At 46.2% G+C, this 25,988-nt stretch overlaps 1 protein-coding gene across 1 annotated transcript in view; it reads left to right on the top strand.

Annotated features, from left to right (window-relative positions):
• The window catches only part of LOC130476981 (uncharacterized), a 33,909-nt gene extending 8,132 nt beyond the window's left edge, over nucleotides 1-25,777 (top strand). The window contains exons 3-9 of the mRNA XM_056848982.1: nucleotides 6,396-6,518; nucleotides 9,988-10,080; nucleotides 14,583-14,643; nucleotides 17,207-17,319; nucleotides 18,972-19,079; nucleotides 23,605-23,797; nucleotides 25,740-25,777. Coding sequence (XP_056704960.1) covers nucleotides 6,396-6,518; nucleotides 9,988-10,080; nucleotides 14,583-14,643; nucleotides 17,207-17,319; nucleotides 18,972-19,079; nucleotides 23,605-23,797; nucleotides 25,740-25,777 — 729 coding nt within the window. The remainder of the gene's footprint in view (nucleotides 1-6,395; nucleotides 6,519-9,987; nucleotides 10,081-14,582; nucleotides 14,644-17,206; nucleotides 17,320-18,971; nucleotides 19,080-23,604; nucleotides 23,798-25,739) is intronic.
• Nucleotides 25,778-25,988: the final 211 nt, after the last annotated feature.

Raw genomic sequence — 25,988 nt, 5'->3', positions numbered from 1 at the left:
TCTTGGTACCCTACCAGTGCCACCCTCACCAAGCATCTCAGACAGAGTTACTTGGCATCCCTTCCCTACTGAAGACCCTCCCTGCGTGGAGCAGGGAGAGCATGAGGTAAGGGCAGTGATCAACTCTTCCCTCAGCTGGCTCCTGGCCCACCGGCACAACAGCCTCTCTCTCCCCCTGAAGAAGCACTGAGTGGTGGTGCTTCGTCAGATGGTTCTAGACTCTGGGGGTTGAGAGATTATTAAGGTCTCTCCCTCGACTGATCTGGGCCCTAAACAGCTGGGACAGTGCGTAACGTGAATTCTCCACTACCTGGAAGTGCTTCCAGGCCAAGGATGTGAGGGGGCACCCATGCTGTCTAGCAGCTACAGGCACCACCAGAGGTGCTTCCTTTGAAAAGCTCAGGGCAGACACTCCTTGTCTAGGGGACACAGGGGGAGATGGTGGCGGGGGGAGGGGTTGAGATGCCTGCACCTTTGGGTGCACCTCCATCTCTTCCTCTTGCACCTCCTCCACCCTCTCCTCCAGTCTCCCCTCAGAAGGACTGCTGGGGTGTGAAGGAGGCGAAGGTGATGGTTGGCCCAGCACTTCTGCAAGCTCCTCCTGGACTTTGGGATGAGCTCCAAAAGACCCGCATCCATGAAGCTTAGCCCAGAAGACAGGCCAGGCTGCTCCTCCTCCTGCTGCTGCTGGGAAGGGTCAACAACAGCAGCAGACCCCCACACACATACCCAGTGCCAGCACCTGCGGTCACCTGTGCAGGTGGGGCTTCTCCAGAGGCCCCCTCGACAAAGAGAGTCTTGTGTGAATTCTTCATCGCACCACTCCAGCCAGAGCTGGTCTCCACGCAGGTCAGGGGAAAGTCGCAGCCCTTCCCCTCCCCTCCAGTCTTCTCCTTCACTTTGCCCCAGGGCCCTTCTGAGCTGCACCCCTGCCACTCATTGTTCCCCTGGGCTATCTGTAATGCAGGGAAATTAAGTGCCTAGCTATCTTTCCTGTACTATGATCAGTCCCTGCCTTGAAAACTTTTTATAAACCCTCTCCCAAGAAAACTAAGGTTTTTTTTGTAAACAAACTAAAAAACAGAGGCCCTAACCTATCCTTGAGTTAACAATTTGTTGTTTGTTTTTAAACAACTACCTAGTGGTGAGTTCCTGGTCTATACCTGTCCAAGTTTAACCTCTCACACTGTGCTGGACATGGAATTAGGAAACTTTTTAAAAATGGGAAGTACCTGAGGAAGAGATATTAAACCCTATTAAAATGGGAAGTACCTGAGGAAGAGATATTAAACCCAGCCACTGAATTCCCAAGGAACCAGGAGGAGGTTTTTCTACAAGGAACTGCTTCCCTAATCGTGGAACTGTAACTCTAACCACAGCCAGACTCAATATTGCCCAGGAGAGCCTACCAATTACTTTTTAAGCTATTTATTTAAGTATTTGCAAATCCTTCACTCTTTTAAAGGCCTAACAGAAGCCTAATCAGCAAGAAACAGCCCTACAGCTATGGTTTAAATTTGAGAGAAATGTAACCCAACAAGTTCCTAACAGGCGAATAGCCAAAACCTGAAAAGCAGAATATCTATTCAGCTTTTGGGGGGAATCGTGTATATGTATTCGGCTTTTGGGGGGAGCATGTAATTGGCTTTGGACAGACCCCCAGGTTTTGGCGTTCGGTAAAATCAAAGCATGAATATTGCGAAAAAAGCTAATTTCGGGTTTATTTTTGGTTCGGATATATCAATATGCACAATCTTCACACGGGCTGGATTTAGTTCCACTTGAATTTTTTCTGGCTGATCTAGACTGGTGGTGTGATATATTGGTGGCCATCTTTACTGTTGTTAACCAAACAGGTCAAATCCCTAACATATGGCAAAGGGCAATAATTGTTCCTATCCAAAAGAAAGGGGACAAAAACGATCCAAGTAACTACTAGACTATCAGTCTACTATCCGTACTGAGGAAAATTTATGCTTCTGATCTACTGTGTCACTTACTTTATTGGACCTCCATAGAGAACATCATTGGTCCAGAGCAGGCAGACTTCAACCACAGCATGTTGCTATATCACCTAGCTAAGAAATGTTACAAAAGGATGCCTTTATGTGGCCTTTGTCAATCTGTAAGCAGCCTTTGATTCAGTCCTTAAGAAGCATCTATGGGAAAAATTAAGGAGGACCGCAATCGACCGGAGACTCTTGTGGCTAATACAAAAACTATACGAATCTTCAGTTGCCCAGGTTCACTGTAGTTCGGAAGGGTATCTGTCCAATTCCTTTTCTATACAAAGGGAATAAAACAGGGCTGTCTGTTGGCCCCTACATTGTTCAATCTCTATATCAACTATATGGCCTTCATATGAAATAACCAACAGTTCCATCACCCTGTATTGGCACAAACTCCTATCCCACTCCTACTGTATGCTGATGAAGCTACTTTCTAGATCCCCAGTGGGTCTACGTCAACCTCTGAGCGCTTTCACAGAATACTGCTGCTCAGAGGGTTGGCTATAAACTATAGTAAATCTAAAGTGATACAGTTCTCTAAGTCCTCATACCAGCAGAGACTAGGGCTGTCAAAAAAAAAATTCGGTACAGTTCGGATTCGGCCGAATTTGGCCCTTGTGGGTTCGGTACGTGCCGAAGTCCGAACTCCCCCACTTCGGATCCGTTCAATTCGGCGGGAATTCAAAGTTCGGAAAAAAATTCGGCCGAATAAAGCCATTAAAAACACAATCGCGCCTTTCTGCGGCTCTGGGAGGGCATTTTTGGGGTTAGAGGTCCCAAACTTTTGGCAGAGCTTCAAAGGACGTTTATTGAAAGACTCCCCAAGTTTTGTAAAGATTGGGTCAGGGGGGGCTGAGATATGGGCCCTGAAAGGGGTCCCCCCCACCCTTAATGTGCATCTCTCAGCAGAGCTTGCCGCCCACGCACAAAGCTCCCAGCCCCGACAACAGCTGAGAAATTAGCAAAACAACTGCAAACACAACCTTGTTAAACAACACCTTTGCAACACACAACTGAAACCTCCCCCCTCAAACCAGGGAGCGAGAGACTCGAGGGGGAACACACACCCCAGGCAGAACCGACGAAAGCCCCCTTTGGCTTCCCCCCACCCACAGAAACTGCTCCCTCCCCACACACACACAGACTCTGCTTTCCCCCCCACACACACACACATACACAGGAGAAAAATTATAGATTAAAGCCCCCAAAGGGGTCTTACTGTGGCTGCCTTCAATTCCATCAAGAGGGGCTGAAGAGAGGACTTGTAATCCAAGATGATTCCAATTAGGCACGGAACGTTTTGCTCTGGAGAAGATGCACAGGATCTGATCCATTCATCCCAATAGGGAAAAGGGGAAAGGGGAAAGCCCATATCTCGGGACCCCCTGACCCAATGTTCACAAAACTTGGGGGGTATCTTAAGAACACTGGTCTGAAACTCCGCTCAAAGTTTGGGATCTGCACCCCCAAAAATGCGCCCCCTGCAGCCATGGAAAGAGAAAAGGGGGGCGATATTTCTGCCCCCACTGAACCCATCTTTACAAAACTTGGATAGTATCTTAAGAATAATTCACTGAAGCTATGCTAAATGTTTGGGGGCTATATCCCCAAAAAAGCGCCCCCTGCAGCCACATAAATGGAAAAAGGGGGGAGAGAAAAGGGGGAGAGCCCATATCTCGAGACCCCCTGACCCAATGTTTACAAAACTTGGGGGGTATCTTAAAAACACTGGTCTGAAACTCCGCTCAAAGTTTGGGATCTGTAACCCCAAAAATGCGCCCCCTGCAGCCATGGAAAGAGAAAAGGGGGGAGGCGATATTTCTGCCCCCACTGAACCCATCTTTACAAAACTTGGGTAGTATCTTAAGAATAATTGAATGAAGCTATGCTAAAAGTTTGGGGGCTATATCCCCAAAAAAGCACCCCCTGCAGTCACATAAATGGAAAAAGGGGGAGGGAAAAGGGGGAGAGCCCATATCTTGAGACCCCCTGACCCAATGTTTACAAAACGTGGGGGGTATCTTAAGAACACTGGTCTGAAACTCCGCTCAAAGTTTGGGATCTGTACCCCCAAAAATGCGCCCCCTGCAGCCATGGAAAGAAAAAGGGGGGAGCCCATATCTCGGGACCCCCTGACCCAATGTTTACAAAACTTGGGGGGTACCTTAAGAAGCTTCATCTGAAGCTCCAGTGAAAGTTTTGTGTCTGTACCCCAAAAAATACGCCCCCTGCAGCCACAGAAAGGAGCGAATGTGCACAAGCACCCCACACACACACACGAGGATTTCGCTCTCTCTTTCTCTCTCCCTGGCCGGGCCGCACATCAGCTGATTCCTCCAGTACTCAATCCTGACTGATTGGCCAGAAGAAGACCCAGCTTGCCCACCGATTGGCCGGGGGAGGAGAATGCTGCTTACTGATGGCCGAATTTGCCGAATTTATTCGCGAACTCCCGAACTCGCTGAATTCGGGCCCCCCCCGGTTGCCCGTCAGTTTTGAGTTCAGTTCCTCCCGAACTAAAAACCACCGAATCAGGGGAAATTCGGCTGATTTTCAGTTCGGGCTGAACCGAATTGACAGCCCTAGCAGAGACATCTTTGGCATGTTAATGGTAACCTTATTGATCAGGTCAGTTTAAATATCTTGGAGTTTATTTCCAATCCATATCAGAAATGCATGGACCGAAGCACTCACTGCCATAAAGCAATAATCAATTTCTTCTACTCTAAAGGTGCTCAATACATTCCAGTTGCCATCACTGTATTCAACAATAAAGTACAATCACAGTTTTTATACAGTGCACCTATCTGGGTCAAAGCTTGTGGAGAATCTATTGATACCCTTCTGAATTATTTTCCTCATAAAATTACTGGTGCTCCTAACTATATTGCTGGGGTATCACTGCATCCCAAACTGGGTCTTAGCACCCTTGAAGCTCAGATCTGGGCTGCAACTTTTATATTCTGGGTTAAGATTTATTTCTCCATGGAGTTAAATGGATATTTACACCTTCAAGCTGATTCCTATCAAACTCCATAGAGTAAACTGGTTGAATGTCATATCCAGTCTTTAGGAATCTCTCTTTCTGACCTAAAAGAGCGTGGGTCATCAGCAGCTCTTTCTTCCATCTTGAGCTGCTTGCAAAAACTGGATTCTGGAAGCACTACAATAAGAGCATGTAGAGTATGCTCACCTCTATACCTAGGTCTAAGCTTGATGCAAGCCCTTCCAATGTATTTTGATTTTCTGACAATCTCACAATACAGATGATTATTTATGTTGGCTAGACTGAATGCCATCCCATCAGGGGAGTTAATAGGTCGTTTAAATAGGGTACCGCACTGTGAGAGAGTATGTCAATGTAGTTCTTGCCAAATAGACACTCTTTAGCATTCCTTGTTTAGCTGCGACTTGCTCAATAAGGCTAGAGACAGATGGAGAAAGCCTTTTATCTGGGAATCTGTCTCTAAACTGGATAATCTGAGGGTTCTTTTAGCAGGGGTGGATTTTAATACTACATTGGCAGTTGCCAAATTTCTTTCCCAGTCAATCAAGATTAAAAAATATTAATTTTCTTATGGGCTATTTGGATAGTTCCTTTTTTTCTTTTTCTTTATTTTGATCTCAGTGTGACATTGTTCAGGGCTGACTTGGCCATATCAACAGTATCATTACAGTAAAAGACATGCACAAGCCTAAAGACTAGGATAAGACTAGATTTGAAAAAGTGTCTTAATTTCTCATTGTATTTGTTTGCAAGACCTCAGCAGGGCTGTTGGCGATAGGACATTTTGAGGGACATTGATTCATAGGGTCGTCATGAGACTGAAGCAACTTGATGGCACTTAACACACAAACACACATACACATTATTTCTGGGGTTTTTTGTGGTATTGTTACAGAAGAATACCATTCAGTAGTGTAACCAATCAGTAGTTCTAATGGGAAAAGCTTCTTTCCACCAGTGAAGAACAAGGACAGGTGATTTTGCTTCTCACTGCAGCCCCCATGTCCCCTGACATGTTGTCCACTAAGCTCCTGTGACATCTCCACCTTATCAGGTTTTCAGAGGTCTCAGGGAGTGCTGGAGGAAGGCGAGGGGGGAAAGATCATGACTGTATTCCTGCTGGTGGTGGTTCATAGGATCCAACTCCATTTATTTAAACAACACCATCAGTGGCATTTTCAAACTTTAAAAGGGTGTCACTAGGTAGTAATACTAACACAAGAAGCCAGATGACCATAACACATTCATGCTTGGTGTGCATAAACATTCATGCTGTAAAGAAAGTAGCACGATTCAAAGATTTGGGTTGAAATGGTTCATTTCCATGTTTAGTTGCCTTTGAAGTTGGCTTATTTTCTTCTGCACAATATATTGGACAGGAGCAAGCCATAACGGCACTGAAAAATCAATACACCAACAAAATGAAGATCCTGAGAGTCCATCTAGAAGCCTATCAGAAGCTGATAGACAGGAAAAACCAAGACTGGCAAGTCACAATGAAGGTAAAATGAGAAATATAGGCACTTTGAATTAACAGTCATCAGCAGGGTTACATGCATGCTTCATAAATTGCTTACTACATTTCCAAGGGGTTTAAGAAGGCTATTCAGGATAAGGTCATTTATTTAGCATAAATTCACTGAAACAAAATTGTGCGTTTTTTTTTTTTGAGGCACTAACTGCTAATTTGTTCTTTGAACTACTTTCAACTCTCCTTATTATGAAATTTAACTGTAAGGTAATTTGCATAAAACATTTTTATTTTATGATGGGCTACAGTGATCATCATATGAATCCCAACACCTTCACAAAATCACAAGAAAGGCCTTAAAAACATCAACCATCAGGCAGTGCATGGAGTTGTACACCACTATTCTTTTTGGTCTGTTTGAAAAGGAAAAAGATCTAGATGGTGTATGACTATTCTGTATGCACAGGGCATAACATGCTATGTGAGTCAACACACAGTGAATAGACTTCTTTCACATCTTAGAGAATTGCTTAGCTGTTTATTGGTAAGGAGGTGATGCCTTAAAGCAGGGGTGGGGAACCTTTTTCCTGCCAAGGGCCATTTGCACATTTATAACATCATTCGGGGGCCATAACCAGGTGTAGATCTCCCGGCGTGGGGGGGGGAGGCTAGGGTTGCCAGGTCTCCAGCCACCACCTGGCAGTTGGCAACCCCAGGGGAGGCCACGCAGAGAAGGCCTGGAGGGCACCCCTGCTCCCGTCGTCCTCCCTCCCCCCAGGTGGGAGGGCAGCCAGCGGTGGGCCCGAGCAAACGAGGCGCCAGGGGGGCACAGCCCGCAGCCGATCCACAGGGAAGGAAGGGAGGAAGGAAAGAAAACAGAGAAAGAGGAAAAGGGAGGGAGGGGAAAAGAGAGAGAAAGGGAGAAAGAAATGGAGAGAGGGGAAGAAAGAAAGAAAAGGACGGAGGGAGACAGACAAAGAGACAGAAAAGGGGAGAGAGGGAGAGAAAGGAGAGTGACAGAAAAAGAGGAAGAAAAGAAAGAAAAGCCTTCTCCCACACACACACACACGCATGCCGGCCCCACGCAACCAGGCCCCAGCCTCCGCGCCTCCCACACACACACACACACACCCGGCCCCGGAGCTACCAAGGGCCACAGAAACCGGGCCTGAGGTTCCCCATCCCTGCCTTAAAGTAATACATTGTCACTTCTATGTATTCCAATACACTTATGCCATTTCCTACAGTTTTCACTGAGTAAGGAGAATGGAGGCATGTCACAAATCCTATGCTTATTATATCCGTGAGAAATCATGGGGAATAAACAGTTGGGAGTTTTCCCCTCACTTTGCAGTATCATGGGAACACTGAGGGTAACTAAGAAAAATAGTCCTTGTTGTCTTGAAGCTCAGTAGTCTAGCCCTTTACTATAATTATCCTTTGGCACTGACTACAAAGTTTTGGAGTTAGTGTAAAGAGCGAGCAACCTGAGTTGTATCATGTGTGGAATGCTGGCAGAGTGCCTGTGCAGTAGTCAGGCCACTGAACTGATTAAAGAGTAAAGAAAGTCATATTTAGGAACTAACAAACTGGAGAGGAAGAGGAAGAGATAAATCTGGCTGCCTTGCTGAGAGAGAGATCTAAACTGTTTTGGAAGAAAAGCCTAAGTATAGCATTCTTCAGACAGACAAGGAAACGCCCCTTTAGAAGAGGGGTTTCCAACCTTTTTGAGCCTGTGGACACCTTTGCAATTCCAACACAGGGTGATGGGCACAGCCACAAAATGGGTGCCACAAAATGGCTGGTAACTTACCTTCAGTTACACAATGAAGGTTCTTTTGCTGTGGGGTCAGCTGCTGCCAAAGCAACATTTTTAAAAATCTGCACAGTCAATCAAATCTCCAATGGCCAATCAGAAGCCTTGCTAGCAAAAGCCCCACCTGGCTCTACTCACTTTCTAAAAACATTCGGTGGGCACCAGAAAAGGTTTCAGCGGGAATCATGGCACCCACAGGCACCATATTGGGGACTGCTGCTTTAGAAAAAAGGTAGTCCCCCTACAGTCCTGTCTAGCTAGAGTTTGCTATCCCCTGCAGGATCATCATCTTCTTTGTACACAAGATACTGCTATATTCCAATGTGGAAGAGCTAATTTTTACCTCCCATTCTTATGCAGTGTGGGAATATTAGTGGGTGGTGGAGATGCATGCCTGGCACATGTCAGGCATTCAATATACAGTCAGGCATTCAATATACTACTAGGAGCCCTACCCAGCTCTCTCCCATTACATTTTCTTTCTTCTTCTTTTTTGTTTAACTGATGCTCAACTGTCTTCAGCATTCCATGTCTCACAGAGGCAATCATACAAATACAGCACATAGCCAAATGGAAAGCTTAAGAAGGTGCTTATTTATAGAATCCAATTATACGCAGCTAACCATTCCAACACCACAATACAACATAAATAACCAAGAAGATAAGAGAACTAGATAGTTGAGCAATGTTCCTATTAGAACATAAATTAGGCACATGTGTCCTTAATTGTCTGAAGATACGTTATCCAAACCGATGTTGGTGAAGAGACTTTGAGAGTCTGAAGATATCATTCAATGATCTGATTGTAACTGACTCATTATATTCATATGTGAAGACTACCAGAGTGTCTCCTAAGCTTGCCATTATATTATGAATGAAGAAGTTCTTTCATGAATGAAACTGACTGATTCCGGACTTCCATATCTATCTTCAGACTTCCAAGTCTATATTTAGACTCTCAAGGTCTCTTCACCAACATCAGTTTGGTTTATGTATCTGCAAACAATTAAGGACAGATGTTATGCCTAATTTATGTTCTAATAGGAAAACTGCTCAACTATCTAGTTCTCGTATCTTCTTGGTTATTTATGTTGTATTGCGGTGTTGGAATAGTTAGCTGTATATAATTGGATTCAATAAATAAGCACCTTCTTAAGCTTACCATTTGGCTGTGTTTCTTCTAGGGTTGCCAGGTCCCTCTTCACCACCAGCAGGAGGTTTTTGGGGTGGAGCCTGAGGAGGGTGGGGTTCGGGGAAAGGAGGGACTTCAATGCCATAGAGTCCAATTGCGAAAGCGGCCATTTTCCCCAGGTGAACTGATCTTTATCAGCTGGAGATCAATTGTAATAGCAGGAGATCTCCATCTAATACCTGGAGGTTGGCAACCCTAATTTCTTCACAGAGGCAAACAGCATGATCAGCCTTCATGGGGCAGTGTGTCTTTTTTTGGTCTAAATTGTAAAGTAACATTTTTCTGTATATCCTGAGGTTCCACCAAGAGGAAGAAAGCCCCCCCCCCCCATCTAGTCTGTTGGAGGCCCTGTTTTGCTGCTCTTTTGATAGGCATTCAACTATTCAGTCTGCTGTAGAGGAAGCGAGTAGATATTAGATCAGGACAAATCCACACTCTTTTTCTACAACCTATTATAACAGTAACATTGTTTCCCTATCATTATATATCCAGAGACTGGAGGAAGAAAACAATAAACTGAGCCAAGAAAATGAAGAGCTTGTAACACAAATAAGATTGCAAAAGGAGGAATGGGATAATGAAAAGGTAACTCAAAACAAGAATGGCTTCTTTTCCTCATTAGGAAGTTAGTGGATAATTTTAACTTGCTTTTTTAAAGCTAAAATTATATTATTTTTGTCTTCACTATGAAGTTATAACTTCACCCATGAAGTTATATAGATGTCCACATATATGTAGATTATTTTAAATGAGAGCCAGCGTGGTGAAGTGGTTGAGAGTTGTGGACTGTAATCTGGAGAACTGGGTTTGATTTCCCACTCCTCCACATGAAGCCTGCTGAGTGACCTTGGGCCAGTCACAGTTCCCTTGGAACTCTCTCAGCCCACCCTACCTCTCAAGGTGGCTGTTGGGGTGGGAGGAGGAATGCCTTAGGGTAGAGAAAAGCAAGGTATGAAAACCTTCTCTTATTATTATTATTAAATGGACCCTCCTATCATTTTAATGAGCAGTCTGAAGTAGGGTGTGTGCAAAACAAGAGGTTGGCCTTGGAATAGGGTTGTTGATATCTGAATCAGTTTCATTAATATCAAAAGTAAAACTAGACATAGTAGGAAATCAATGTGCTTGCCTCTCCAACTAGGATTAAATGTTCAGGGATTACAAATCTTGAACAAATTTCAAGCAGGTAGAAGAAAATGTATCCATTCTATGGACAAGTAGAAAGCTCTTTTGCAGAGCAGGCATAGCATAGCATGAACTAGCTTGAGAGTGACTCTTTTCCTTCCTGTCTGCATCCTTTTAAAAAATATAATCTTACTGTCCCATGTAATCTTACTGGCCTGTTCTGCAGGCCAAGGCAGACAGGTCTCATCAAGTGGCAGTGCCCTCCATCTTGGATATAGAAGTTGAGCATTGACAGGAGTTGGAGGCAAGGAGCTGAAACAGGGACACAGGCTTACACCTAATGACGAGTTAATCTAGCAAGCTTCCCCTCCCAGGTAAAAAAAAAAAAAAAAAAAAGGTAAAGGTCCCCTGTGCAAACACCGGGTCACGGGTGCAAGCACCCATGGGGTGATGTCACATCCCAACGTTTTCTAGGCAGACCTTTGTTTACAGGGTGGTTTGCCAGTGCCTTCCCCAGTCATCTTCCCTTTACCCACAGCAAGCTGGGTACTCATTTGACCGACCTTGGAAGGATGGAAGGCTGAGTCAACCTTGAGCCGGCTACCTGAAACCAACTTCCATCGGGATCGAACTCAGGTCGTGAGCAGAGCTTGGACTGCAGTACTGCAGCTTACCACTCTGCACCACAGGGTTCCTTCCCCTCCCAGAGCAAGGCTGAGAGGAGAGCAGCACTAAGCTTGTGCACACCCACACAAACAAATTGGTAAATTTCCGGTTTCGGTTTATTGGACCCGAATTTTTTCAGGAAACCCGAAAAAGCCAAATTGCCATACCGGTAAATATGGGAATTAGGCTTATTTTCGGGAAACCCAAAAAAATTCAGGCATTTGTGCCTATGGGGATTATTTGCGAAGCTCCTGGATGTGCATTTTTTGAGGTAGAACCCCCAATTTTGCAGCATAGCTGTATGGGACTCTCCTTGCATGAATCACCATGTTTGGTGAAGATTCTCTATTACAAACTTTGCTATGCTTCTCTATGGAGGAGAAACTTTCCCAACACTGAAAGCAATGTCAATGGTGGGAAAGTTCACCAGGCTCCTCCATAGAGAAGCAAAGCAAAGTTCGCAATAGAGAATCTGACCACAGCAACTTCAATATTTCTTCTCTATGGCGGAGGATGGGGTTGACCCCTTTCAGACCCCATAAAACTGCACCCCTGGGCCCAATCTTCACCAAACTTGGGAGTTCATGCAAGAAGAGTCACTTGCAGCCACATTGCAAATGTGGGGGCTCTATCTCCAAAAACACCCCTGCAGGAGCCTCAAAAAAAAATCCCCATAGACTGCCCATCATAGCTTTGCATGGGCCCATGCAAAAAGAAATGGCCCATTGCAAGCTATGGAAGGACAGATCTAAGTTCCAGTGGAAAAGCGGAGACAAGCTCAGGCCAGTGCCTCCCTCCCCAATAACCCACACAAGCCCTACCTACACTACCAGACACCAACCCGATCCAACAGCACAACAAACCACACAGATAAGTCTAACGGAGCCGAGACTCTCTACAAAAACCCTGAAACACAGCACTCCACAACAAAATCAAAAGTGGGGGCCCTCATTAAAGCTAGTTGTGACTGTGAAGTCACACTGCTAAACTTCCAAGAGAGTGATATAATCCACCAAAAGCTGGAGACCAGAGAACACAAGAAGAAACTCTCTCTAAACAAACTGAGACCAATGACAACAAAAACCAGGAAGTGCCCCCCAAAAAATGATCAAATCAGCCATTCAAACTAGGAAAACCACACCAACCAAGAGCTCAAGCCCTGCTGAGCCAGTTTCTACCAAAATTTAGAACAGAGGGCTCAGAAGCCAAGCAGTCCCCGCCCCCCACAACCAACCAAAGAATAAAATCAGCAAGGCTGGCTTGGCTTTTAACAAAATTCTACCAAAATTAAATCAGAACAGAGGGCCCACAAGCCAACCCCCTCAAAGATTCAATCCCCCCCACCAAGCAACAGGAGGACAAAGGCCAGCTTGCCTATAGCAGAATGTAACGATAAATGGAAAGGCCCAAAACCCAAATACTTGACCTGTGTTAGAGCAAGCAAACAGGAGAAAGAAACAGGATTTTCCGCCACCCATAAAATAATCAAATCAGCCCCCAAACTACCCCCCACTAGCAAAATTTAGAAAATGAACTCCAAATACAACTGGTTGAAAAGAAAATGATAATATGTCAAAGCCTTCGATGTCTTCTCCTCCAGGCAGCAGGCAGGCAGGCATCCAGTCCAATCCAATCCAATCCATGCAACCCAAGCAGCAGGTAAGTAAACCAGCAGGTCAGGATGAGGCACCAGGACCCAGGAACGCAGAGGGAGAACCAGGCAGCCACTAAACTCTCTCAAACCTCTGAGGAATGGCCTGGTCTTTGATAGTCTTTGTCCAAGCACAGAAAAGTTTGAAAATAATTCCAGCTTCTGTGATTGGCCAAAGAACACTGTTTTTCCTGACCTGGCCAATGAGAATTCATAGCCCTCCTCCCTCCACACACACATTAGATTGTCCTCCCCAGTAGAAAAGCAAGGTAGGCTGCACCAGGAAGCAAGGAGATAGCTCTCCTTGCAACAAAAGGCAGGGGGAAAGCCGAATCCCGAAAAGGCGATTCTCTATTCGGCTTTACCGGGAATCTCCTACTCGGCTTGGCTTATTCCCCTGCCTTTTGCTACTGGTAAACCCAAAGCTCGAAATAAGCTGAAAAGGCGATTCTCAGGTTTATTTTTGGCTCAGGTTTATTGATGTGCGCAAGCTTAAGCAGCACTTAGGACTCATCTTGCCAGGCTTAACTGGGCCTAGAGTCTTGCAATGAATTACATCCACCATGATCTGGCCCAGGACATAGAGCATGGGCTGCCAGCCTGGCACCACATCTTCACTGGGCTGTCGTGGCATGAGTCCTCGGCCTCTGCCACTCCTGCCAGATGGAAGCAGATTCTGATGGGCTTGTGGACCAAGTCCTGGATTGGAATTTAGTTGTCCCAGGACCTGGTGGGACTGAGGGAAGTTCTGGTGGAGTAGCTCCTTCTGTAGGGGCAAGTTCTGGAGGATCTCCCACTGCAAGTTCCTCAGAGGCAAGTTCTGGAGCAGATTATTTATTTGAATGATGATAATGCATTGAGATTTATTACTATGGATAAATAAGAATTATTCTGATGAAGACTACTTCAAAATGGGGCAAGAGCTGACCACCGGTCAGAAGTCGTCTATCTGTCCATTCTGAGAAGACAGTTTACAAATTTAACTGCCAAAGATTTTCCTTTGAGAAAGATCACAGAATGGAAAAGAGAAAGGTTACAAAGTGGAATAGGACTTTTGACTCCTTGCCTGGAGGTTTTCTGTGAACTGTTTATCTCAAAGAAGGATTATAGTATAAAACAGGATTTTAATTTCATGTAACCAGCATTATATATACATCTTTAATATTTACTTGTTGAAATAAATTATTTAGATATTGTAATTAGTTGGCCTTATTACCTGTGTAGGCATTTACTCCTGAGTGAGGTATTACTTACAATAAGGTAACTTTCCTGTAATTGTTCGCTAGTGACCACTGGAGGAGGGCTGATTTGACTTTCTTCTTCCCTGCAACTTCTCTTGGGGCTGCTCCTTTCCTTCTCTCTTTCTCCCTCGACACAGTGTGGAGTATGGTGACAAATACCAGGAAAACTTTGTATTCCAGCCAATGTACAAACCTTGGAAAACAATGTTTTTTTCATTTCCACACCCCTCTCCCAAAATTGATATACCTCTTAATGCAATGTTATTATTGCGTATTTATTTATTTATTTAAGCCATGGCCTACTCTCTCCTGTAGGCGTAGAGTGGATTGCAAATTATGTCACTTTTCTTATTGTTCTATGAGGAAACTGAAGGTACTCATTTCCTGCTATTAATCTTTTTCAGGCTTGTCTACTTAAAAGTACCTCTCAGAAGTTAGACTGTCTTTATACCCAGCATACCTTAAGTAAGTGTGATGTTGCTTTAATTAATTAGCAGTGCCCCCATTATTAATTTCTTTATTCATTCTTTGAGCTTCATTTGCAGTTCCATCTAATGCCTAAGTTTTCCCTATGTGCTTTTAATCACCTCCTAATTGAAAAACATAGAACAGATTCCTGCTGGAGCATGCCATTCATTATATTATGAGTAGACTGTGAGAAAGCACAAAATTTACAGTCCAATACTGAAGGTTAGGGGTGTGCACCAAATAAAAATCTGGTAATTTTCGGATTTTGGTATAGTGGACCTGAAAAATGTTGGTATTTCTGAAATAAGCTGAATCCCCATACTGGTTTGAGGGGTTTTCGGCTTATTGGATATCTTAAAAAGTTCGGCTCCATTATACTCTATGGGGAATCTTTGTGGGGCTCTGGGGGGTGTATTTTAAGGTAGAGGCATCAAATTTGCAGCATAACTGCTCATTACTCTCCTTACAAGAACCCATGAGTTTGATAAAGATTGGGTCAGGGGGTCCTATTTTATTGTCCCCAAAATGGAGGAAAATGGGGGCCAATAATATTGGACCCCCCCGACCCAATATTTACCAAACTCAGGGGTTCTTTTAAGGAGAGTAACTAGCAGCAATTTTGGTCCCTGTACCTTAAATAACAGCCTCCCCAGAGCCAATAATGAAGGCATTCCCCTCCCCATTATCGGCTATGGTTGAGAAATCTTATCTCTGCGAGATTCTATGGTCTGGTGTATGTTTGTTGTAGTCTATAGAAAATCTCTGCAGGGTTCTGGGGGAGCTGCTTTTAAGGTAGAGGCATCAAATTTGCAGCATAGTTGCTGGTGACTCTCCTTACAAGAACCCCTGAGTTTGGTACAGATTGGGTCAGGGGGACCAATTATATGTGGCCCCCAATGGAGAAAAAAATGAAAACAATAATTATTCCAACTGTGCTCAAGGAGGAAGTTATTAGACCTGACCTGAAAAAAAAAACCCTCACTGAGCCCTTCTATGTTGGAGAACTGCTGGTCAGTCTCCAATCTTCCATTCTTGGGCAAGGTGTTAGAGCAAGTGGTTTCTTCTCAGCTTTAAGGGCTCTTGGAAGAGACTTATTTTCTGAACCTATTTTAGTCTAGCTTCAGGCTGGGACTGGGAACAGAGACTAATTTGGTTGCCTTGGATGGTGAGCTTTATTGAGAACTAGACAGGATAAATATGACTCTATTAGTTCTGCTGGATCACTCAGTGATCTTTGATACTATCGTGCATAGTGTCCTACTAAGCTACCTCTCAGCATTGAGACTAAGGAGCACCATGTTATGGCGGTATGAGTCCTATCTGGGGGGGGTCAGTCCCAGATGGTAGTTTAGGGGATTCCTGCTCTGCCCCAAGGGCATTGGTCTGTGGAGTTCCGCAGTGTTCAATGTTATCCACCATGCTATTTAATATCTGTTTGAAGCCACTGGGAGCCTCCAACCTCTCCAGTCTGCCATTTCTCCTCCAAGCCTTTAAAAGCCTCTCTTAGCACCTCCTTTTCAAAGCTAGGGCCCATCCCATGTTCTCCTAGGCTGTTTCTGGCCTGCTGGGCCTTTTGCCTTCTCCAGGGAGTCCCCAGAGGTTGCCCTTCCTTTTCCCAGTTTACCATTACCGCTCAGCTGCCCCTTGCTGGGGTCACTTCACCTTCCCTCTCCTGCTCATTCTTTGGCAGTCAAGGATGGTTGCCCGAGGCTCCTGCCATCTGGGTGGGGCCAACAAGCAGTGGAGGCCACAGGAGGCTTCCCGGCACTCCCATGGCAGGCTTGTTGGCTTCTCAGAAGAAGGTAAGTGCAGGGGTGGGAGGGATTTTCTCCCCAGACACCAGGTCTACTTTTCTTTTCCACCTAATTTCAAGGATGCTAATTGAGATTTAAATTGTGATGTTATAGGTTTTAAAAAAGCGTTGTTTTATTTACATTGTAAACCTTGAGTTCTTCAAGGTTGAGTTCTGCAAGGTGCTTGTATGGGTTCTGAGTTGGAACATATTAGTCACACAGCTGATAAATGTTGTAAATAAATAAGGGACCATTCTAACAACCTGGAACAGGGATGCAAGCATTCCTACCACTATCACCACTGGTAGCCAGTACTCCTAGATGCATCTTCCTTGGAATATGCCCCATCGCATGACATGGGGCATACTGTGGGATTAGCTGCTTCAGGTTGCCTGCATATACACACACCACTAACCTTGGCTATAGAAGCCTGCATTGTTAAGGCGCTGCCCAGGATATGTGCAAGGGAGAAGGAGGAGGTGTGGACTTTTGGGTCGAGCACGCTGGTTCCCCACCTCTGCTTACCTGTCAGTGTGTGATTGCTACTTTGGTGTCCATCTCAGGAGATGGGGTGCTTGTATGGGTTCTGAGTTGGAACATATTAGTCACACAACAAAGAGATTTGCTCTTCCCCTTGGGTTGGGAGCTAAGTGCTCTATAAGATAATTTCTCTGTGAATTTCCCACCACCAGAGTGAAACACTGTGTGCAGTAAGAATTATTAAAATGTAATTAATTTTGGCCATTTCTTCTTTTCTCTCTCTTCAGCTATAGAAGAGCTTCAGAAGAGTAGGCTGAATCTAGAAAAAGTACAGAAAATTCTAAACTTTCAGATGGACTTACCCTGTGACCAACAAAAAGCATTAATTATATCAGATGAGGTAAGTGTCTTGCAACTTTCTGTTTTGAGAATAAAAATGCTTTAAAATGGTCAATGTATTTAAGAGCAGTTTAACTGATAGCTATGAGATCTTGTGTCTTTGTAGTCTTGGAATTCAGTAATATCCTAAGTTGTCTGTTCTTTTTTGTTAATGGTAACTGTTTTTACCTTCTTATGGTTGTTTCCATGGAAGTCAAGCCTTTAATGTTTAAATCTATCTAATGTATTTTTATCCCCCTTATTATGCACACCCTACTTCCTTAAATGGTGATAAGTCCCAAGGGCTAGTGCTTGCCTGGGTTGGTTCCTCTTGGAGGATTCCTGGAGGCATTTTTGTAGTATTTCCTTTATCTTCACACAAAGAAGTAGAAGTGTGCATTCAGCTTTACTGAACCAAAAAAGTAGCCCCTTTAAACAGAAGCCAAAAAATCTAAATCTGAAAAACCTGAAAAAATTCATTTTTTTTTTTGGCTTTTTAGGATTCTCCATAGGCTTTAATGGAGGCAAAATGCCTCCATTGAAGCCTATGGGGAAACTTTGGAGAAATGAATTATTCAAGAGGGCTTTTCTATGCAGGCAATAGGGTAGCACTGAACAAAAGGCTTCTTGAAGTTACTTGGATAAATTATTGGGGTCTGTGGTCTTTTCTACTGTGTATAGTTTGCTTTGGGTTAGATTCTGTTGTGTAATTTTGCATCATTTGGTGTGTCATGTTGATACTTATGCTTTGCTTCAGTTCTGTTTTTTACAGCCCATTCCTGAAAAATGGGCTGAAACTCAATAGGAGGCGGCATGACCTCGCCACCAGTGTAAGTACGCGTAATCGCATGATTAAACGTACTTATGCAGGCGGCGAGGCCAGTCCTGCCAGAGGGTGAGCACTGCAGGACCGCACCTCGCCCCTCCACTGGCACGGCCTCTACATGTCGCTGGCAATGGCATGGAGAGGCTGCACCGGCTCAGGGGGGCGTCCGAGGGCGGGCTGGGAGGAGGAGCCACCAGCTAGGTGGCTTCCTATCCCCTTTCGGCCACTTGGGCCAGCGGCCGGAACGGCGGTTCTGCAGCTGCTGTTTAATCCAAACAATGGCTATTTAGCAGGTGCAGCCTCGCTTTTGGCCCCGTTGAAAAAAAGGCGTGAAACATATTTTTTTGTTTCCACAGCCTGCATGAATCGGCTTAGGAAGAGGCTCCGTTGCATCTCTTCCTCACCAACTCCGCACACCGCATTCTCAGGAATGGGCTGTTAGACTGGTTGGTTCTACAACCCAAATCGTATTTCATGGTTTATTGAATGTCTCATCTTGTTGATTACATTGATTCACTCTGTTGTACTCCGCCTTGAGTCCCAGTGAGAAAAGTGGACTATAAATGGTGACCATACCCGTTTGAGTATGATCTTTCTAGAAACCAGTGCGGGTTTAAGAAAAAATGCTGGGAGGCAGGGAAAACACTGAAGGTGGACAATTACATGATGATATATGGAAGCTGAAAATAGCTGGGAGAGGCGCAGGCAGAGCTAATGTTGCCTGGCAGCAGCCTGGATTCCAAATTCCATCATAAGTTGACAACAGATGTAATTAAATAATGAATACAGTGTTGCTGGTAAAAGTTGTACAATTTAACCGAATATACCCTAAATCAATTTTCTTTCAGGTAACACAAAATAGAGCCACAGGTGTAGATACAGGCAACATGAAGTCTAATCTCACAGCACAGAAGTCAGGGACTACAGAACCTGATGAGATTGCTAAATCTTTTGTGGTGAGACTTTCCTTCATCTTTCATTTGCAATAGCACTGCATCCAATTACACATATCGCTTGGTTGCTACTGTATTTGGTCTTGTTAAAAAACAACAGCTGGATGATGTGGAATGGGAGGAGGGAGAGCTTTATCTGCATTAAGGGAGCTAAAACTGATTGGTCTCAAGACAAGTCTGGTGCAGCAAGTCCACCTCAAGCAACAAAGCAAAACCTAAATACTCTGGCCTGCCCCAGCTGTTTTCTAGGCAGCAATAAACTGCATGAAGTTGCACAACAGAGCATTAAAGTAACATTTCCAGTGCATTCCTGAGGCCGCAGTCAAGGCGCTGCAGCGGGGTGAGGCACAGCAATGGCGCAGACGGGAGGCCTCCAAAGGGGCCTCACGGTGGCGTACGCCACCACGAAAAAATGAAAAAAACTGTTCGAGAAGGGAGAGGGTGAGGAGCAGGGCCACGGTGGCGCAGCAACGCCACAGTGCAGGCTGAGGCCAGGAAGGGCTGTCAGAAGGCTGGGGCAGGGCCAGGCCAGGAGAGGATTGCCAGAGGAGCACTGGGTGGGATATGGAGGTGTTGCGGCAAGAAGGAGCACTGTGGCAGGAATATGGGGTGCTGTCTGGCTGGAGTCGCCACCCCCCAGGTCTGCACCCCAACCTGTAGTCGCACCCAAGCACCAGATCCTCCCTTCTTGTATCTGACAGGGAAGCTCATGTGGAGTCACCAGGAGCCATATTCCCCTGCCGTCTGTGTCCCTGGTTATCTGGGGAGACCCTGCAGAGGCGGCGAGGGTGTTATCCACTGGCAACAGCGGTATTGCGGGCGCCTCATGGCTGGCAGCACCATTGCCAGGTCCGCAGACACAGGGAGAGCATCAGGATCCTGTGGTTAGTGCACAGGGAGGGCCTTGAGTGCTTCCACCTACACAGGGCAGTCATCCACAGGAGCTGTGAGGGGGTGGGCTGCACTCGCCAGTGCCCTTTTGCAGGACCATCCCTGGCCTGCTCAACCTGCTCTGGTGCCAGCGGCCAGAGGCATCCAGATGTCCTGGAGCATTTCTTCGGATCGTCATGGACATGGGGCCACACCTTCTTGGATGCCAACCGTGACAGCAAGGTCCACTGCTTCTCTGTGGTCACCACAAGGCTCCCCACTCAGGGGAGCTGCAAAGACCTCCTCGCTTTCCTCTATGCCAGCTGTGCCCTCCACCGCTACGACAGTGCCCTCATTGACCCCCACCAGGACCCAAACCTCTGGACGCCTCACCAGTGCCTCTGCAGCTGGGAGCCCGCCTGCATGAATGAGTGTCTGCATCCATCGCCCACCACCTCCTGGCCACCCAGCGCATTGGCCGCTCCCAGCACTCGAGGCCATGGCCTGGCCTGCAGGGACGGGGTCAGCCACAGAGAGTGGGTGACTGCAAGCTCTGTCTTTTAACCAGGGGAAAGATAGACCCCCTGAAGAGGGGGAGGGTCTTCCGGCATCTGAGCTTGGAGGTGCCAAGCAAAAGCGAGGGCACCTCTGGTGGGTAGGGCAAAGGCCGATGGATAGTTCCATCAGCCCCTTTTTTGACTTCGGTCTGGCTAAAAATATCCCGCTACCAGGATCAGCCACGGGAATGACACATCTGTACAGATGGCTGTTCCCGTGCCAATGCAGGCCCCAGGCATCCCAGCTTCATAGGCATGAGATGTCCAAGCTCGGAAGACAGCCAGAACTCAAGAGGCTGCGTGATCGGTGGCCGAGCCACCTGGGTGGCGATGGAAGGCCGACATGTCATGGTGGCCCTGGGGGACTTGGGGGTCAAGGGCACTGGGTGGCAGCAGAGGGGCCCAGCCCCCACTTGCACAGCTGGCACTGGGAGGGCATGGGTGGCAGCGGATGGCAACCAAAGGACAGCTGCGGTTCCATGCAAATCTCTGCGAAGGTGTCTGGCAGCTGCCAGCACTGTGACACCAAGCCATGCCCTCTCAACCTCCCTGCTTGCTCTGCGGCCACCATGGGAGCTGGTCAGCCACTGCACCTCAGCCTCCCAAGATTGCAGTCACCAGGTGCTATCTGCCATCGACACACCGCTACAATAGCCCCTGCCACAGACATGCCCGTCCCTTCCCCAGGGTCCACTAGTGCTGCGTCTGGCATGCCACACCCCTACCCTCCCACTGCTCCCCTGCCACCAAGTCAGGAGACACAGTCCTCAAGGAAACAGTCTTTATTTGGGGGGCACCGGCCCATTGGGGAAGAGAAGAACACACAGGCAGGGGGTGGGGAAGATGGCGGAGAAAAGCAGTGGGCCACCCATGGTGCAGGGAGGGCTTGCTGACAACCTGACCACAGCCCCTCCCGCCCTGCCTCTCTGATGAGGCCAGGCAAGCAGCCAAGGAGCCAATGTTACTCCTTGGGCCATGGGGTCCCCATCAACTGCTCTCCTTGTGGCAGGTCGCTGTGCCAAGTGGTGGTGGGTTATGCGGACACTGGCCATCACTGGAAGGGCAGTGGAGGCTTCGCCAGAATCAATTTCCGACAGGAAAAAACTGAGACTCTGCGCCTCCCTTGTCAGACCCCTGCTGTGTCTGAGGCTGGCCAAGAGGCACCCACCTGGCAATGACCACGCTTGGACGACGCTGCCCTGACCTGGTGAGCGATGTCCGACCTGGCTGCAAGGGCCACGTCTCTTTCCATGGGGGCCACTCGCCACTCCTGCAAGACCAGAGGACAGAGTGTTTGCTGGGGCCTCCAGGGAGTCGTAACCAGCACCCGACCCACCCCCCTACCATGGCACCACCCTCACCTTCCTGGGCCCATACCAGTCTCCACCCAGGGGTGCAGGGGCTCCTTCTCCTTCTCCCAGCAGGCCAGGTGGGGTCTTATCAAGGGCTCCTGGTCACCAGTGGCCCCACTGTAGGCTGGCTGGTCCAGAAACAAGATGAGCCACCCGAGCAGAAATAGATGGTGACCCTCCAGCGGGTGGGGCAGCAGACTGTTTCTGGGGGACCCATAGATGGGTGACTCCTGACCGTGCAAGGCAAAGTAAAGAGCCATCACCCCCTAGCCCTCCTCTGTGCCCATGGAGGGCCTCCCCACAGCAGGCCGTCTCACCAGACACACGGACTGAGGCAGAAGACTGGCTGTGAGAGGAACTTACCCCTGCAGCCGCCCCCTCAGTGGGCACTGCGGCTCCACTGGTGGCTGCCCAGAACAGCCATCCCCCACCCCCATGAGAGTGGGGGCTCTGCGGGCCAGTGGCCAAGGCATCCCTGCCCTTTCAGTCACCCTTTCTCCCTCCCCCTCCCTCCCCTCCCATGCAGTCTGTCACCACATCCTGGCCACCTTCGATGTACAAATGGCAGTTGTGGAGCATGAGGGAATGCATTTGAGTGCCACGGCGGCCACACGCTGGCAGCCAGTTTGGAAGGGGGTGGGACAGCCTCCCCTGAGCATCCACAGGTGAGGGTCAGGTGTGATTGGGGAGAGATTAGCAGGATAGGCGGCCCTTATGAAGATGGACAACACCTGAAGGGGTAGCTCCGTGAGGGTGCCAGCTGGTTGTCTGTTCTTGACAGTGCAGTGGTTCCCCTCCCTGTGAGGAGGGCTTGTATTGGCGGTGGTGGTGGTGGTGGGAGCCATGGTAGGATTGGAGGTGGAAAACATGGTGGTCGACGTGGTGGAATTGTGGGTTTGCAATCATGGCTGTAGAGCTTGGGAAGCCCACGTCAGATGACAGCAGATATTCGGGTTCCAGGGTAGGCTCAACACCTTCACTTGGAATTTTGTGGCCGTCCCCCTCTGCCACCTGCTGCCAACGGAATAACTCGATTTACACTGGTGCCCGGCCCGCTTATGCCGACGTAAGTGCTGCTTGCGCCAGCACGAGGTCCTGTGGGCCTCCCAAGCACTTTTGGCCCCAATGCTCAGGAATGCTCTGTTAGTCTTGGCACTCAGTGTAGAAGCTCATATGTATGATTGCCCCATATGCACAATCTTTACTTGTTTTTTTTCTCAAGGGGTAGAAAATTGTATTAATGGGGATATATTTATTTTATTTATTTAAAACAAAGGTTTCCCAGGGTGGCGAACAGTCAAAACATTAAAGCTGGTGGCTGACAATGATAGAAAGGGGCAGATTAATCTGGGGGAGGAAATTCCATAATTTTGGTGCCATGACCAAGAAGTCTCATTCTTGGGTTGCCACCAGTCTAATCTCAGATGGAAAAGGCACCTAAGCAGGGCCTCCGAAGATGACCATAGTGGTTGGGTAGGTTCATATGGGAATAGACTGTCCTTGAGGTATGCTGGCCTCAAGCTGTATAGGGCTATAAAGGTCAATACCAGCTGCTTGAATTGGGCCCAGAAGCAAAACACTGGAAGTTGTTGTTCGTGGAAGATTATATTGATCATCTGGAATAATCTGTTAATCTAAACCTTGCAAAGTTTTGTCCCATCTTCCTAATTTAAACATAAGTATATGGTCACATACTATAGTAGGTCCTGGAATTGTCCAATCTGACCAAGTCTGGTTTGATATTCTCAGGTAGAAATGAATGGGGGACATGATTGCTCGCCACAAAAGAAACTTTTATTGGAAGTGAAAATAACTTTGGAAACGGTTGAAGAGTCTTTACAGAAACGTTATAAAGATATCAGTGAGTTTCTACAAAGTGCACATTGGTGTAACTCTCAAATTGCAAATGCAGCATTGTTGACAAAATCAGTGGACAGAGTAGGTAAGTATTAACTCCAGATATTTGCTTGGTTTTCCAAGGGCCCTAGGGAACATGCAAACGAAGCATGCTTATAACATGTCAAGATGCTGAGGGAGAACTGCACATTGTATATAGTTCCGTGGTCCTTCTTACCAGCTTTTTATTTTATGTAGGGCAGCTGCTGGAGCTATGATTGTAAGGGGGAAATGAGCACAGGGAAATAAGAACTATTTAACCTTTTCTGATCAACCACTTCCCCCCACAAAATTTCACTCCCAAACGACTTTGTCCCTACTGGTGAAAAAAAATGTAGTCTTGTAAACAGCTCGGGGGTAGCAATATTCAGCAGAAAAAATAGTGAGAGGGATAAGGGTTAAACACTAAGCTCCTCTCCCCCTGCACTGGCTTCTCTTCTCAATCACAGTCCCAGTAGTGGAGATTTATGAAAGTGACATTGGCATTCACAGACTTTCCTGTCTTGATTCTGAGTAAATTCTTGTTTGTTTTCTACTTGCATAAGTAGTGCACAGTTTAATATTATTGAAAGTGTGTGTGTGTGTGAATTTGTACATATATGCTTACAACATGATTCCTTTTTAGAGTTCTTGAGAGACAAAGGAGCAGAAGGAAGTTCATCAACTTTGGGAAAAGGCCCCTGTTGTGAAACAGAAAGATTGTGCAGTAAGCATGTAGAGGGGAAACCTATGTGAAACAGATCTGAAGTGAAAAAATTAACTTGGTGATTCTTTGAAAATTGCTCAATATCACTGACAGATTTCTAGACCTATTCCAGAAAGTCTTCTTGATGGACCCTTCTTACTCTGTTGCACATTATATCATTTAAAGTCCCTTAAAATTGGTATAAGGGTTATAAAAGCATTCCTGTATTTTGTATGTGTTTTGTAACCATAATGAAAATAAAACCAATATGGGATAAAATATCCCCATGATGTTTCTGGATAGGGTTGCCAGTTTCCAGTTCTGAAATATCTGGAGATTTGAGGGTGGAGCCTGGAAGGGTAGGGTTTAGGGAGGAGAGGGACCTCATTTGGGTATAATACCATACAGTCCACCTTCCAAAGCAGCCATTTGTTCCAGGAGAAGTGGAATAAATCTTTTAAATAAATAACAAATAAGCGATCTATGTAGTTTGGAGATCAGATGTAATTCCAGGAAATATCCAACCCACACCTGGAGGTTAGCAACCCTATTTCCAGATTAAATTGTCTTCCCCCCCCCCCCAAAATGTAGATTAGCCATCTAAAAGCATTAGATATTCTTTTCATTGCATAACATTGAAAATGTTTCTGGTAAATGTTTAAGTTTTCTGTACAAGAGTCCCCTGAATCAATTGGGGGGGGGGGAGTTTCTTGCTTGTGTTAGCAATGTTCCAATGTTTAATTTAATTCTACTAGAAGAACTTTTTGGATTTCAGTGGATGCAGTGTTCGCTGGGAGTTAAATCTTTCTTAAGGGCTTCTGTTTGCTTGGCTTTATACTAACAATGAGAGCAATGTGCAGTGGTAGCTTCCAAATATTCATTTAGTACATATATACAATACTTCTGTAAATGCTGGAGCTTACAAATATCCCAGTATTCTAAACTCTGATTATCTATGTATGCTTTGTTTGAACATGAACAATGGAAAATTGTTGTTTGATGTAAAGACTGTCCTTTTAGAATGTTACCAACTTCTAAACAAGAATGCTTGTTTTAGAACCGTATCTCTAGCGCTGGAATCTTGCTCAGGAAACAAAAACTGCTACTTCTGTGCATGAAATCAGATAGAATGGGATACTATGGGATACTAGAATGGGATACTATACTGAAAATCCTCATATGTCCTCTCACTGTGCTGGAATTCAAAGCATATGAAGGGGTCAGATGGGCAGCAGGTGGCGCTGGCCGTTCAGGATTAAGACCGCTTTTGCTACCGTATGTGTATTGCCTTTCCCTTCTACAGGATTGTTGATTGAACAGAAAGAAGCTATAAAGAACTAATTACTACATAAGAAATCCCACTTTCCATCATTTTTGGCTAGCATATCACAGCAACTCCAGTTTTTAAAAAGAAACATGGAAAAGGTAGGGTGGGGAATGATCCAATCCCAGAATCTGATGGAGCTGGATCATTTCTTATAGGCATGTCTGGTGGTCCTTTGCTACCCTAGATAATCTCTGGAACAGGGAATAAACCCGGACAGTTCTTTTA

This window comes from Euleptes europaea, chromosome 4, assembly GCF_029931775.1.
Source record: "Euleptes europaea isolate rEulEur1 chromosome 4, rEulEur1.hap1, whole genome shotgun sequence".
NCBI lineage: Eukaryota > Metazoa > Chordata > Lepidosauria > Squamata > Sphaerodactylidae > Euleptes > Euleptes europaea.
Note: the sequence above shows the minus strand (reverse complement) of the source record. Positions and strands in the feature narration are given on the sequence as shown.